The 11,431-nt window shown below is 43.4% G+C and overlaps 1 protein-coding gene across 1 annotated transcript in view; it reads right to left on the bottom strand.

The window, feature by feature from the left end:
• Positions 1-207: 207 nt before the first annotated feature.
• The window catches only part of LOC141096364 (fibronectin type III domain-containing protein 7-like), a 47,879-nt gene continuing 36,655 nt past the window's right edge, over positions 208-11,431 (bottom strand). The window contains exons 6-7 of the mRNA XM_073582919.1: positions 317-574; positions 208-269 (exon numbers count right to left, since the gene is read on the bottom strand). Coding sequence (XP_073439020.1) covers positions 208-269; positions 317-574 — 320 coding nt within the window. The remainder of the gene's footprint in view (positions 270-316; positions 575-11,431) is intronic.

Raw genomic sequence — 11,431 nt, 5'->3', positions numbered from 1 at the left:
TATCGGCGGTCATTAAGGCGTTAAGTTCGAAACCCCACAAAATGGGATTCGGATGTATGCTCTGACGGGGTCACTGACTATGATGATGCAGATGAAGTCAGTGTGCTCTGTCTTGCATCATTTTTGGTTGTTTAGTTGGCGTTGTGTCTGTAGAAATACTCAATATGTGAAGCTCCTATCAAACACTTATATAGTATTTGCACACATTTACACTGCGTTGTTACACTTAAGAGCGGTATAAGTTTTCTTCAGTAAACAGAAACATTTTTCTGCATAAGGAATTAAAACCCAATCTAAAGTAACAATGTAATCTCACCTGTTAGAAGCTGAGTGTCACGGCTTCCTTCACTGCTGCAAACCTCATTGTGTGCATTGACGGCTACAGCGTAGCTCTCCCCACATTCCAGATCATGTACCCGACACCTCGTGTCATTGCTGCTGCACTGTCTGTTTCCATATGAGCTGTTCATTGACAAGGTATAATTGGAGGCTCCAGGTGAAACACCCCAAGAAACCAGAGCAGAATTATCTGTACAGTTTAGGGACGGATGGACATCCACAGGAGCACAAGGGGCTGTAGGTTAGAATTGACATCATGTGAGTAAAGGAATAAGTCCTGTTAATGATAAGAGCAGTGACCAGTAAAGTGTTCACAAAGAAAACTAAAAGTAAATATGGTACAAGTAGCAGTGGCGTAATATGGTTGGGGGACACAAGGTCGCTCTGGGAGAACAATATTGCCAGTGTCAAAAATCTATGATAGTGCACATGCCCCATGACTTCCAGAAAAGTGCCACTTTGAGCTGTATCAGTATAAATATGTCAGCAATACACTTAGATCCTAGAGCAGGGAGCTTTACACCTACATCCTACAAGATGTCAGCGTCCCATTGCAGGCAGCGCAATGATGTGATAGCATTGCATCCCTCGTGACGGCCCTCTCCGTGTGCAGAGGGGAGGAGAACACAATTGCTTGGATTAGGTGTGTATAAACTTTGGAGACAATTCATCAAAACTTTTACAGCAGAAAACTGGCGTTAAAGCTTTGAAAAGTTGCAACATTTTCGCACAACAGGGAGTTGCACAAAAATGTTGAAACTTCTGGAGTTTTCATGCCAGTTTGAATCAGCTCTACCTAAATGGGTGAAGCTGAGGTGTCATCATGCCTCCTGTGAAATTCTTCCCGAAAATTGCTGACATTTTGTACGCCAGAAATACTACTCTAGTTGGGCACTCGAGTAGCATTTCTGTTGCAGAGCTCGGAGGCGCATGCCACACAGAAGACGAGCTGAACACATTAAGTGGCTTTTAATGAATTTGACACCGTGTACTCCAGCAATGTTGGAGTGTGCACTACGCCAGTCTTGAAGAATCGGCCTCTTTTTGTGCATATGTGTCGAGGGGCACAGAGGTGGGATTATTACTTTTAAAGAGGGCTCTCAACTAGACTTCATTATTTTATAAGGGGGCATTAATACTTTCTAAAGGAGGAACTTGGGGGGCATTATTACAGTATGGTGTCATTATTATCAGCTGTTATTACTGTGACTAGATGAGGCGGTGCAATACTTGTCTTGCCCTGGGCACTGGAAATCCACGCAATGCTACTGACATTTAATTTAGGCAGATTTTGTAGCATAAATTAAAATTTACATATTATAGATTGTGGAACTAAATATCATATCTAATTCAAATGGTTTTGCAAAGAACAACAGCATCATGACAAAATGGAGGCCTATGTAGCAGATTGTGAGGGTCCATCAAAACGTGATGAATAGATATTTGCCATAAATATGAGGCTTTTAGAAGTCATCTAGAAGCTTGGTGAATATATGAAAGATCAAGGATGTTACGAAGCGCTCACACTGGTCATTGAGACTTACATTTAGAAAGTCAAACAACGCAGTAACATCTATTGTCTTGTATTTCTGAATTGTCTAGAATTTTTTTCATTATTCCAGCATTGACTACAGCAAATATATATGCACAAAAACGGGTTTGTAAGGTTGCGTTGCACTCCGCTGCCTTACCGGAGTGGATGCTGATGTTCTGACTTATCGGCCCATCGCAGTATTGGTTTGTAGCATACACAGACGCAGTGTATTCTTGTCCACAGGGCAAGCTCGGGAAAGTACAATTCGCTTCTGTGGATTTGCATGTTCTATTAATTCCATCAGATCCCATCACGTTAGAAGTGAAATTTCCAATATTGACCATTACATTCCAAGACAGGAACAACGAACCAGTATCACAATGCATTTGTGTCATGACGAGACCAGGAGAACACGGAGCTTAAAAAGACAAATATGTACATTTGTAAAAATAGTATCAATGTAAAAAGTTAGATTTATCCTTGCTCATATACATCTCCATATATTGTCATTCTTCATTCACCTAACCATGGTTGGCCTTCACCTCACCGCAGACAGACATGTTGTTTGTACCTGTGACAAGTTGTGTGATGACGCTGCTTTCACCTTGGCATTGTGTATTGAATGCTGTGACAATAAAGTCATATATGAGTCCGCAGTTTAGATGATCAATGTTGCAGGTAGTGGATGTGGATTCACAGGTAGGACCATCTACTTCTGGTCCTATGATCGATGCTAAGTAACGTGCAGCCCCAGATGTCTGACTCCAGGACAGAGCTGCTCGGTTGGTCTGGCAGTCAACGTCTGCAGTGACATTCTGTGGCTTGCAGGGTGCTAGAAAGAAAAGGTAAATTAAAGAAATTACCGCATGCGAATGTTTAGGTCTAAAATAGTTATGTACAAACATCATGTATCAGATCTCCACGTTCAGTCATAAAATATATAAATAGTATATATATATATATTATTTCTCTTAAACGGGTACTCTCAGGTTATTAAATTGCATTAACTAGTTTGAAAGCAAGATTGCAATTGGTTTTCTTTTCCTATCTGTTGTCATTCTCCTGCAATGGGAGCCTTTATCTTTCAGAATATACAGCTGGTTTCCATGGCACTCAGCTTCTAGTGCCCTCCCAGAACCTGGCTCAGTGTGCACAATATTTACATTCCAGGTGAGAGGTTTACTTCTAATATCCCAGCCACATCTCTCCAGTCCATTTATTTTATGCAGCAATTATCTGCTCACCTCCCTCCATCTCAGCTCCTGATAAGCTTCTGTTACATATCTTGCAAAATAATAGCGTCCACAGCTTTCAGTGCAGGGCTCCTAAGGATCGCATGGATATTCATGTCCAGAGCTCTGTGGTTGTTCAAATTCCTCATTATCTGTATATGTAAATACGGTGATAGGAGAGGCCTATCAAAGAAAGTAACTGCAGAAGGCTGGGTAAAGTTATTTTCTCTGATGGCGGCCCCTTCAAATTGTTTGGGTCATGTAGAGGAAAGATTGTCCAGAGAGACAATGTCATGAGTGCTGTGTCATGCCAATTATAAAGCATACTGAGACCATTCATGTGTGTTAGCTTTTCATCTATAGAGGGGGCTCATGCACAGTTTTGCCTAAAAACACTGCCATGAATAAAGAATGGAATCCGAACCACCTCCAACTTCGCCCAACAATCCAGGAGCAATCTGGAGAAGAAGGCTGGAGTCACACTGGCGAGGAATACAGGAGAGTGAGAGGCACTAAAAGCACGCATTAGACACGGACCAATGATTCTCTATGGGGTCACTCGCACCAGCCGTATATTTCTCCTCCGTATCCTACGCTCCGTGCCACTCGCAGCATGCTGCGATTGTCAGCGTACTATGCCCGTAGTACGCCAATGCAAGTCTATGGGTGCGCAAAAAATACGCATTACACACGGAACACACGTGTGACCTGCGAGCAATACGCAGGTCTTTTGGCTGGTGAACAGGAAATGGGCCAATCTATCATCAGGAAGCCTAGACATGCAAATAAGCTCAAAAAGCGCTCCAGACATCCAGGAAGTACGCCTCCACGGAGTACAGCAGCAGCATGGCGTCCACATATATTAATGTAGAGATGCTAATTGTGCTGGTGCAGGAGCGTCCAGAAATATGGGACCCACGCGACGCAAACAATGCGAACCGCACAAGAAAGGAGGCGTCATGGAGGCGCATCTGTCGCCAGATGTACCATGACTTTGGTGACAGACCACGTGATGAGCAGCATAAAATTCGTAAGTGCAACCATAAAAATATAATTAACGTTAGCGCGCGCTATAAAATTAATCTACAATCAGCCCCCTTCCTGTGCATGTACTTTTATTAGCCTCATGAGGCCGTTACATTAGGATGTGACACGTGGCTTCACACAGCCATAATTAGGGGTTAGGCCACAAGCTCCTCATCCTCCTAGCCACTAAAATTAGTTTCAGGGGAGCTAATGAGACCCTGGGTATCGGCACAATTACATATGCCACCATGGGTAGAACGCACACCCCATGCCTAGACTACTGTTTGAAAATGTGACCTCTCAAATATCTGATTTTGACAATCTTTCCTGTCACATTGCAGTGGAAGATGTGATGAAACGGTGGAGAAGCATCCGGGACCAGTACCGCCGGGAACGCCAGCAGCGGTCCAGGAGTGGGGATGCTGGCCATGTCAAGCGCAAATATATCTACTATGACCGGCTGAACTTCCTCGCCCCAATTCTGGCTCTGAGACCGTAAGTACATACCTCACACCACATGACACAAAAACATTACACAAATACTTTACAGGGACAAAAATATTGATGTATTTTTGCCTCTGTTCTATTTCATAACAGAACTCAATCCAACCTTACGGATCGAGGAACGGCCTCAGAGGAAGAGCCCATTATAGATCCTGTAGGGGATGAGGTGGCTGGCCCATCTTCTCCCCCTACAAGAAGGATGGCTGAAGAGGAGGCATCACCAGAACACACAATGGCTGCCCTACACAACACACCACCAGGACGGTCTGCAGCTGCAACCTCACCCATCCTGGAAGAGATGGGCAACTTGAGCAGCAGCCCAACTGCCCAGATCAGGCCCTCCCCACAGGCTGCTCTAGCATCATGGCGAATAAAAAGAAGGTGCCAGGTCACCATTCAAGAGAGCAGGACCAATGTGGACACTGGGGTGCTGAATTACTTGTCCAGAGTCACTACAGATGATGGTGAGGAGGCCTATGCACGTAGCCTCACCCTTTATCTCCGTGCCCTTACCCGTGAGGTCAGGCTCCGTATTAGGGGGTGTATTCAGATCCTGCTTGATGCAAGCACCCCCCCCAATACCCCATATGAGGTGTTTGAATTTCTGGAGAGGTGGCAGCTCTCACCAAGAAATTTAATGCGCATGAGACCATCCACACAGATGCTTGCTCAAGCAGGGTCTGAACAGCCCCTAATACGTGGGCCAACACCTCAACACCTTCCTCCCCCTACCCATCCTTCTATTCCGCAGCCCCAAATGTCTTCATCAAGCCAACCCCACCAATATGGCCACTTGTACCCACCCAGTGTTGGAGGCTGGTCCCAACCTGGTTGGGGACGATCTGGCTATCTTGGTGGGTATGAGCCACGGGCCTACCAGAGCCAACAAGAAGCCCCTCACCATCATCATTATTACTCTGGCCAGTATCACCAACAGGCCCAGGAGGCTGGACAACAACAGCATCATGGGCAACAGTATGGCCCCACACAGGGCGATGTTGGCCACAATTTCCAGCAGCACCCACAGGCTGTTCCTCCCCGTTCCCCTTCCCCTACATATGAGGATTTATGAATCAAAAGTTTGGAGATGTCCAGTAACAGGTAACTGGTGCTTCTAATCTAGTCAAAAAAAAACAGGTGTTCTCCTTCACCAACATTTAGAACATAATTTAACACTCACATTTTTAAACAATGTTTTCCAAACATATGAAACAATCCATCATGACAGGCAACGCTACCTCACGCCTTTCACACAGATATTACATGTGTGTATAAAAGAGAATATTTAAATGCGCTATACTGTTACCTGAAAGGATGAAAATACACTAATCACTTGCTAATGCATAGGAAAGGCGTGCTTGCCTTTAGTTAAGTAGTCAACTTTGTTATTAGCATTCTCTAGTAAAACAATTTGAGGCGACCAGCATACAGAATATAACGCTCTCTCTATGTCTTAACAAGTGAGTTTTGTATTTTCATCCTTTCCAGTATAGCATGCTTAAATATTGTCTGTTCTACAGACAGGTAATATCTGTGTGAAAGATGTGAGGTAGCCTTGCCTGTCATGGTGGAAGCTTTCTATGATTGGAAAACATTATGAGGAAATGTGAGTGTTATCTTATTGACTTTATTTAGGTGATGGAGCTCACCCTTTGTTGCCTAATCAAGGTTAATGTAGGCATGCAGCAATGTTGTTATTGCATAATGTTTGTTGCAGTTTTTTTCTGTAATGTTAATGTTACACCAAGTTAAAGAAGGCCCAAAGGGTCATTTTGGCCATTGCCAAATTTGTGTTATGGCAAAATTATGTTTGCCTTTAAGCAAAACCCCCAAAAAAAAGGCAAAACTAAAAATTTGTCTACTCTAGTTAACGTCTCTGTGTGATTTCTCACTATCCCTCACAACATACTAACAGACACCAACCAATGCAAAGAAACACTCATAGAATCATAAAAAGGCTTGAGTAATATATATTTAGACACACTTTGAAAAAAAAAAATTAAAACATAGACACAGCATTCTCTTGCCAAGAAGTTGCCCCCTCAGGTGAGATAAAGTAATTTGTGAATATATCACGCACTTTGAGGCCAGAGACCGGTCTACGTTGAGGGATGATAGGTGGTCTCACCCTGCGCACATTGTCCGGCCTACGCACAACACCATCAGAGGAGGAGCAATCATGTATCCTGGTGAAGTTATGCAGAACAACACAGGCTTTGACAACTTCATTCACATTTTGCTCACTCAACTGAATGGCAGACTGGAGTACCCGCCATTTGGCACAAAGAATCCCAAAGGAACACTCCACCAGTCGCCTAGCACGTGATAGGCGCAAGTTAAAGATTCTGCGCCTGTGGTCAAGGTTGCGCCGGGGATATGGCCTCATGACATTACGTGATAACTGAAAGGCCTCATCTGCCACAAGGACATAAGGGACTGATTGTTCAGGGGAGCCTGGTAGCTGGCGTGGTGGTGGTAGATCCAACTGGTTGGTGCGTAGACGCCGACCCATTATGGAAGTATTGAAGACTCTAGAGTCTCCCGTCCTTCCATAGGCCCCAATGTCAACAATTATAAACTTGTATTGAGGGTCTACCAGAGCCAACAATACAACAGAAAAGTATTGCTTATAATTGAAGAATTGGGAGCCTGAGTTCGGCGGCTTATGCACCCTGATATGTTTGCCATCCAGGGCCCCAATACAATTTGGAAACTGGCAGTCCTCCTCAAAGTCCCTTGAAATCCTTAACCAGTCTTCCATCCTGGGCTCGGGTAGGACCACCTGATGGAGTCTTGTCCAGATTTCTGCACATGTAGACCTCACTATGCCTGAAATGGTTGACTTTCCAATGAGAAACTCATGGTGGAGGGCGGCATAAGACAGGCCAGTGGACAGGAAGCTGTAGAACAGCAGAAATAGTACAGGTTAGAATGGGTAAAGTAAAAAAAAATCAGTTACATGCCGACCAAACTTGGTAGGGAATGAGAGAGAACAACACACACATATTTGGTGGCACAATGACTAAGTGATATGCAGTACATATTAGATGTAACATTCTGCTGTGTCAGGTGAAACATATTTTGAGTAAGATGAGGGTATTAAACTTTGTCCAAGAAGGCCAAAAAACATAAATTAACACACACATTATGAACATAGAGAATGTGGTCGTGGAGTACACACCGTATTGTGAGTAGAAGTCGCTCCTCTGCAGATATGGCTTTGCGCATCCTAGTGTCCTGAAAGGTGATCCCAGGGCGCACTGTCTCCAAGAGGCGATCAAATGTGGAAATGCTCATTCGACAGTACTGGTAAAATTTGTCCGGATGCTCCCACAGAGACGAATAGAGGCGGTGAAAATGACCTCTTGTGAGTCATTGCCTCAAAAGTGGATGTACCCACATGCGTCTCCTCCTCCGCGGATCCACTATCACAGGATATGGTTGGCCAAAGCGCCGTGACAAAAGCCAGGTAAAGAGAACCTGCTCGGTTGTATTGAATGTCAGACCCTCGGCCATGCTGCACAAAGAACACCAACACACCTCGTGAAAGCAAGGTGAGAAATGTACAGAATGTAGGCAGCCACCTGTTTCTGAGTGTCTAAATAGGGTGCAGGCTAATGATTTAAATTGTTTGCAGGCCTCAAAACCCTTAAATGTCCATTTTGCAAGGCTGCGAGAAAATCTCGCCATACGGATTGAATACGGATTACATACGGATACACACATGCGCAAAATACGCGACCTCACCTTGCTTACGGATGACCTACGGACCACTATTTAGTGGTCATTGATCCGTATTACGCATGTAAAATACTGACCGTATTTTGCGCAGGTTAGTGTGACTCCAGCCGAACAATGTTTTTCTCGGCAAGATGGACACCATGTCACAAGGCAAAAGTGGTAACCAAGTGGCTTGGTGAATAATACATTGACATTTTAGGTCCATGACCAGGAAACTTCCCAGACCTCAATCCCATTGAGAACCTGTGGTCAATCCTCAAAAAGCAGGAGAGAAACAAAACACAGAAATTATGATGAACTCCAACCACTGATCAGACAAGGGTGGGCAGTCATGAGTCAGAATTTGGCCTAGAAGCCGATATCCAGAAGCCAGGGAATAGTGTTAGAAAATAGAGGTCAGCACTGGAAATATTGACGTACATACACTTGATGTAATTATCAATAAAAGGAAAAAAAAAACTCATCAAATGCTGATATTTGTACATCAATAATCACAGAAACATACGACCAAAAAGATCTAAAAACAATGAAGCAGTAAACTACTTTATGTAAAAACCAAAATTTGTGTCAGTCTCAAAACTTTTGGTCATGATTCGGAGTGGACGCTGTGGTACAGAATAATATAAGAGCACACAGGCAATCAGTGAAATCTACATTTTCATTTTTTATGTGATAAGAGATTAAATCACCTGTAAAGATATAGTCGGTGGCGTTGACTCTGCTGCTACAACTTGGCCCAAATGTTTCCACCATAATTGCATATTGCTGACCACATTTTAAGCCATAGACTATACAGCTAGCATCTGAAGTGTTGCATATACTCCTCGCTCCGTCCTCAGTGCTGAGCGCAACTGTGTATGTGACTCCTCCTGCGGCTGCCTCCCAGGTGACGTCTGCATAGTCGCTGCCACATTGGTTCAGCGCATGGATGTTTCCTACTGCACAGGGGGCTAAAATAATATAGAACAATTAGTTACACACTTAAAAAGCACTCCTAGCAAAGATTGTATTTCCTCATCCTTTAATAATATACAGGTGCCTCTCACAAAATTAGAATATCATCAAAAAGTTAATTTATTTCAGCTCCTGAATACAAAAAGTGAAACTCATATATTATATAGAGTCATTACAGAGTGATCTATTTTATGTGTTTATTTCTGTTAATGTTGATGATTATGGGTAACAGTCAATGAAAACCCAAAAGTCATTATCTCAGTAAATTATAATACTTTATAACACCAGCTTGAAAAATGATTTTAAATACGGAGATGATAGCCTACTGAAATGTATGTTCAGTAAATGCTTGGTCGGGACTCCTTTGGCATCAATTACTGCATCAATGCGGCATGGAATGGAGGCGATCAGCCTGTGGCACTGCTGAGGTGTTATGGAAGCCCAGGTTGCTTTGATAGCAGCCTTCAGCTCGTCTGCATTGTTGGGTCTGGTGTCACTCATCTTCCTCTAGACAATGCCCCATAGATTCTCTATGGAGTTGTGGGCAGGCGTGTTTGCTGGCCAATCAAGCACAGTGAAACTGTTGTTTGTAAACCAGGAATTAGTACTTTCGGCAGTGTGGACAGGTGCCAAGTCCTGCTGGGGAATTAAATTTCCATCTCCAATAATCTTGTTAGCAGAGGGAAGCATGAAGTGCTATAAAATTTCCTGATAGATGGCTGCACTGACTTTGGTCTTGATAATAAACAGTGGGCCTACACCAGCAGATGATATGGCTCCCAAAACCATCAATGATTGTGGATACTTCACACTAGACCTTGGAAATCAAGGTCCCAGAGTATAGAGGAAGAGTGGAGAGGCACACAATCCAAGCTGGTTAAGGTCTAGTGTGAAGTTATAACACACTGCGGGGCGGGATCTGGGGCCTCAGCAACACACAGGCACAATAGCCTGATGTCGGTTCTCAGGCAGCGCGCACTGCGCATACCCGAGAACTCTTGTCACAGCGCAGGCGCCGGCATTCAAAACAGGAGGAGGTGGCGGCGCACAGGGGCATGGTGGGCGGCTCCCAGGTACAAGACAAGTGGCATGATGGACGGATGGTAGGCGGTGCCCAGGCTCAAGACAAGGGGCACGATGGACGGATGTTGGGTGGCGCCCAGGCACAAGACATAGGCATGATGGACGGATGGGAGGCGGCTGAAACAGGGGGACACACCATACCTATGGGACATGTTACAGGTATGAGGACCTATTTATAAAAGTTGATATTTCAGAGTTACTAGGGGTCAGAAACAGAAGAGCCACGTTCAGGAGTGCAGCCTTAGTGCTGCTGAAGGTGGCTCTTTAACTGAAAAACGCCCTGGGGGGGTGACAGGTTCCCTTTAAATACCCAATTTTCTTGAACAAATAGCACCTTGTTTTTTGGAAATTCCTACAAAACATATGTTTAATGAATATATTCAGGGGAGTAGTTATAGGGAGTGCAGAGTTATCAATTGCACCTAAAGGGGGCTCAAAGACCTCTTTGTCACATAAAAAAGACACTTTTACAAAGGGTTCTTTTAAAAATGTTATGTTATTTTATTATATGAATATATTTCATGGTAATTTAAATGGACGAATAGATTGACACAAGTGGTAAAACAAAAATATAAATTAAGATAACAGGAACTAAAAAGCCAAAAATATAATTGCATTATATTCTGTATATATAGATATACACTTCATTTTTTTATCTAATATACTCCTTGATAGTACGCTGGTATTTTTTTATTACTCGTATGTTTAAAATAGCAAGTACCTTCCAAAGGGAAGACCCCTGAACAATGGTCACGTCACTTCAAAGGCGCACAGTAGACTTAACATGTGACCAGTAAGTTATTTTTAGATTGCTCTGCATATGTTTACTCTTTTTAAAATGTATTAATTGCTTTTTCAGGCGGGTTATGGAGCATACCCACCTGAAAAAGATGCTTTGTGCACATTCCATTAAAGGGATTTTCCAGTTTCAGAAAACCCTTGACTCCAAAAAAAGTGTACAGTGGATATGAGTTTTCTGAAAATGGAAAATCCCATTAATGCAGAGACAAGACAAAAT

This window comes from Dendrobates tinctorius, unplaced genomic scaffold (assembly GCF_039654945.1).
Source record: "Dendrobates tinctorius isolate UK_male_01 unplaced genomic scaffold, ASM3965494v1 ptg000074l, whole genome shotgun sequence".
NCBI lineage: Eukaryota > Metazoa > Chordata > Amphibia > Anura > Dendrobatidae > Dendrobates > Dendrobates tinctorius.
Note: the sequence above shows the minus strand (reverse complement) of the source record. Positions and strands in the feature narration are given on the sequence as shown.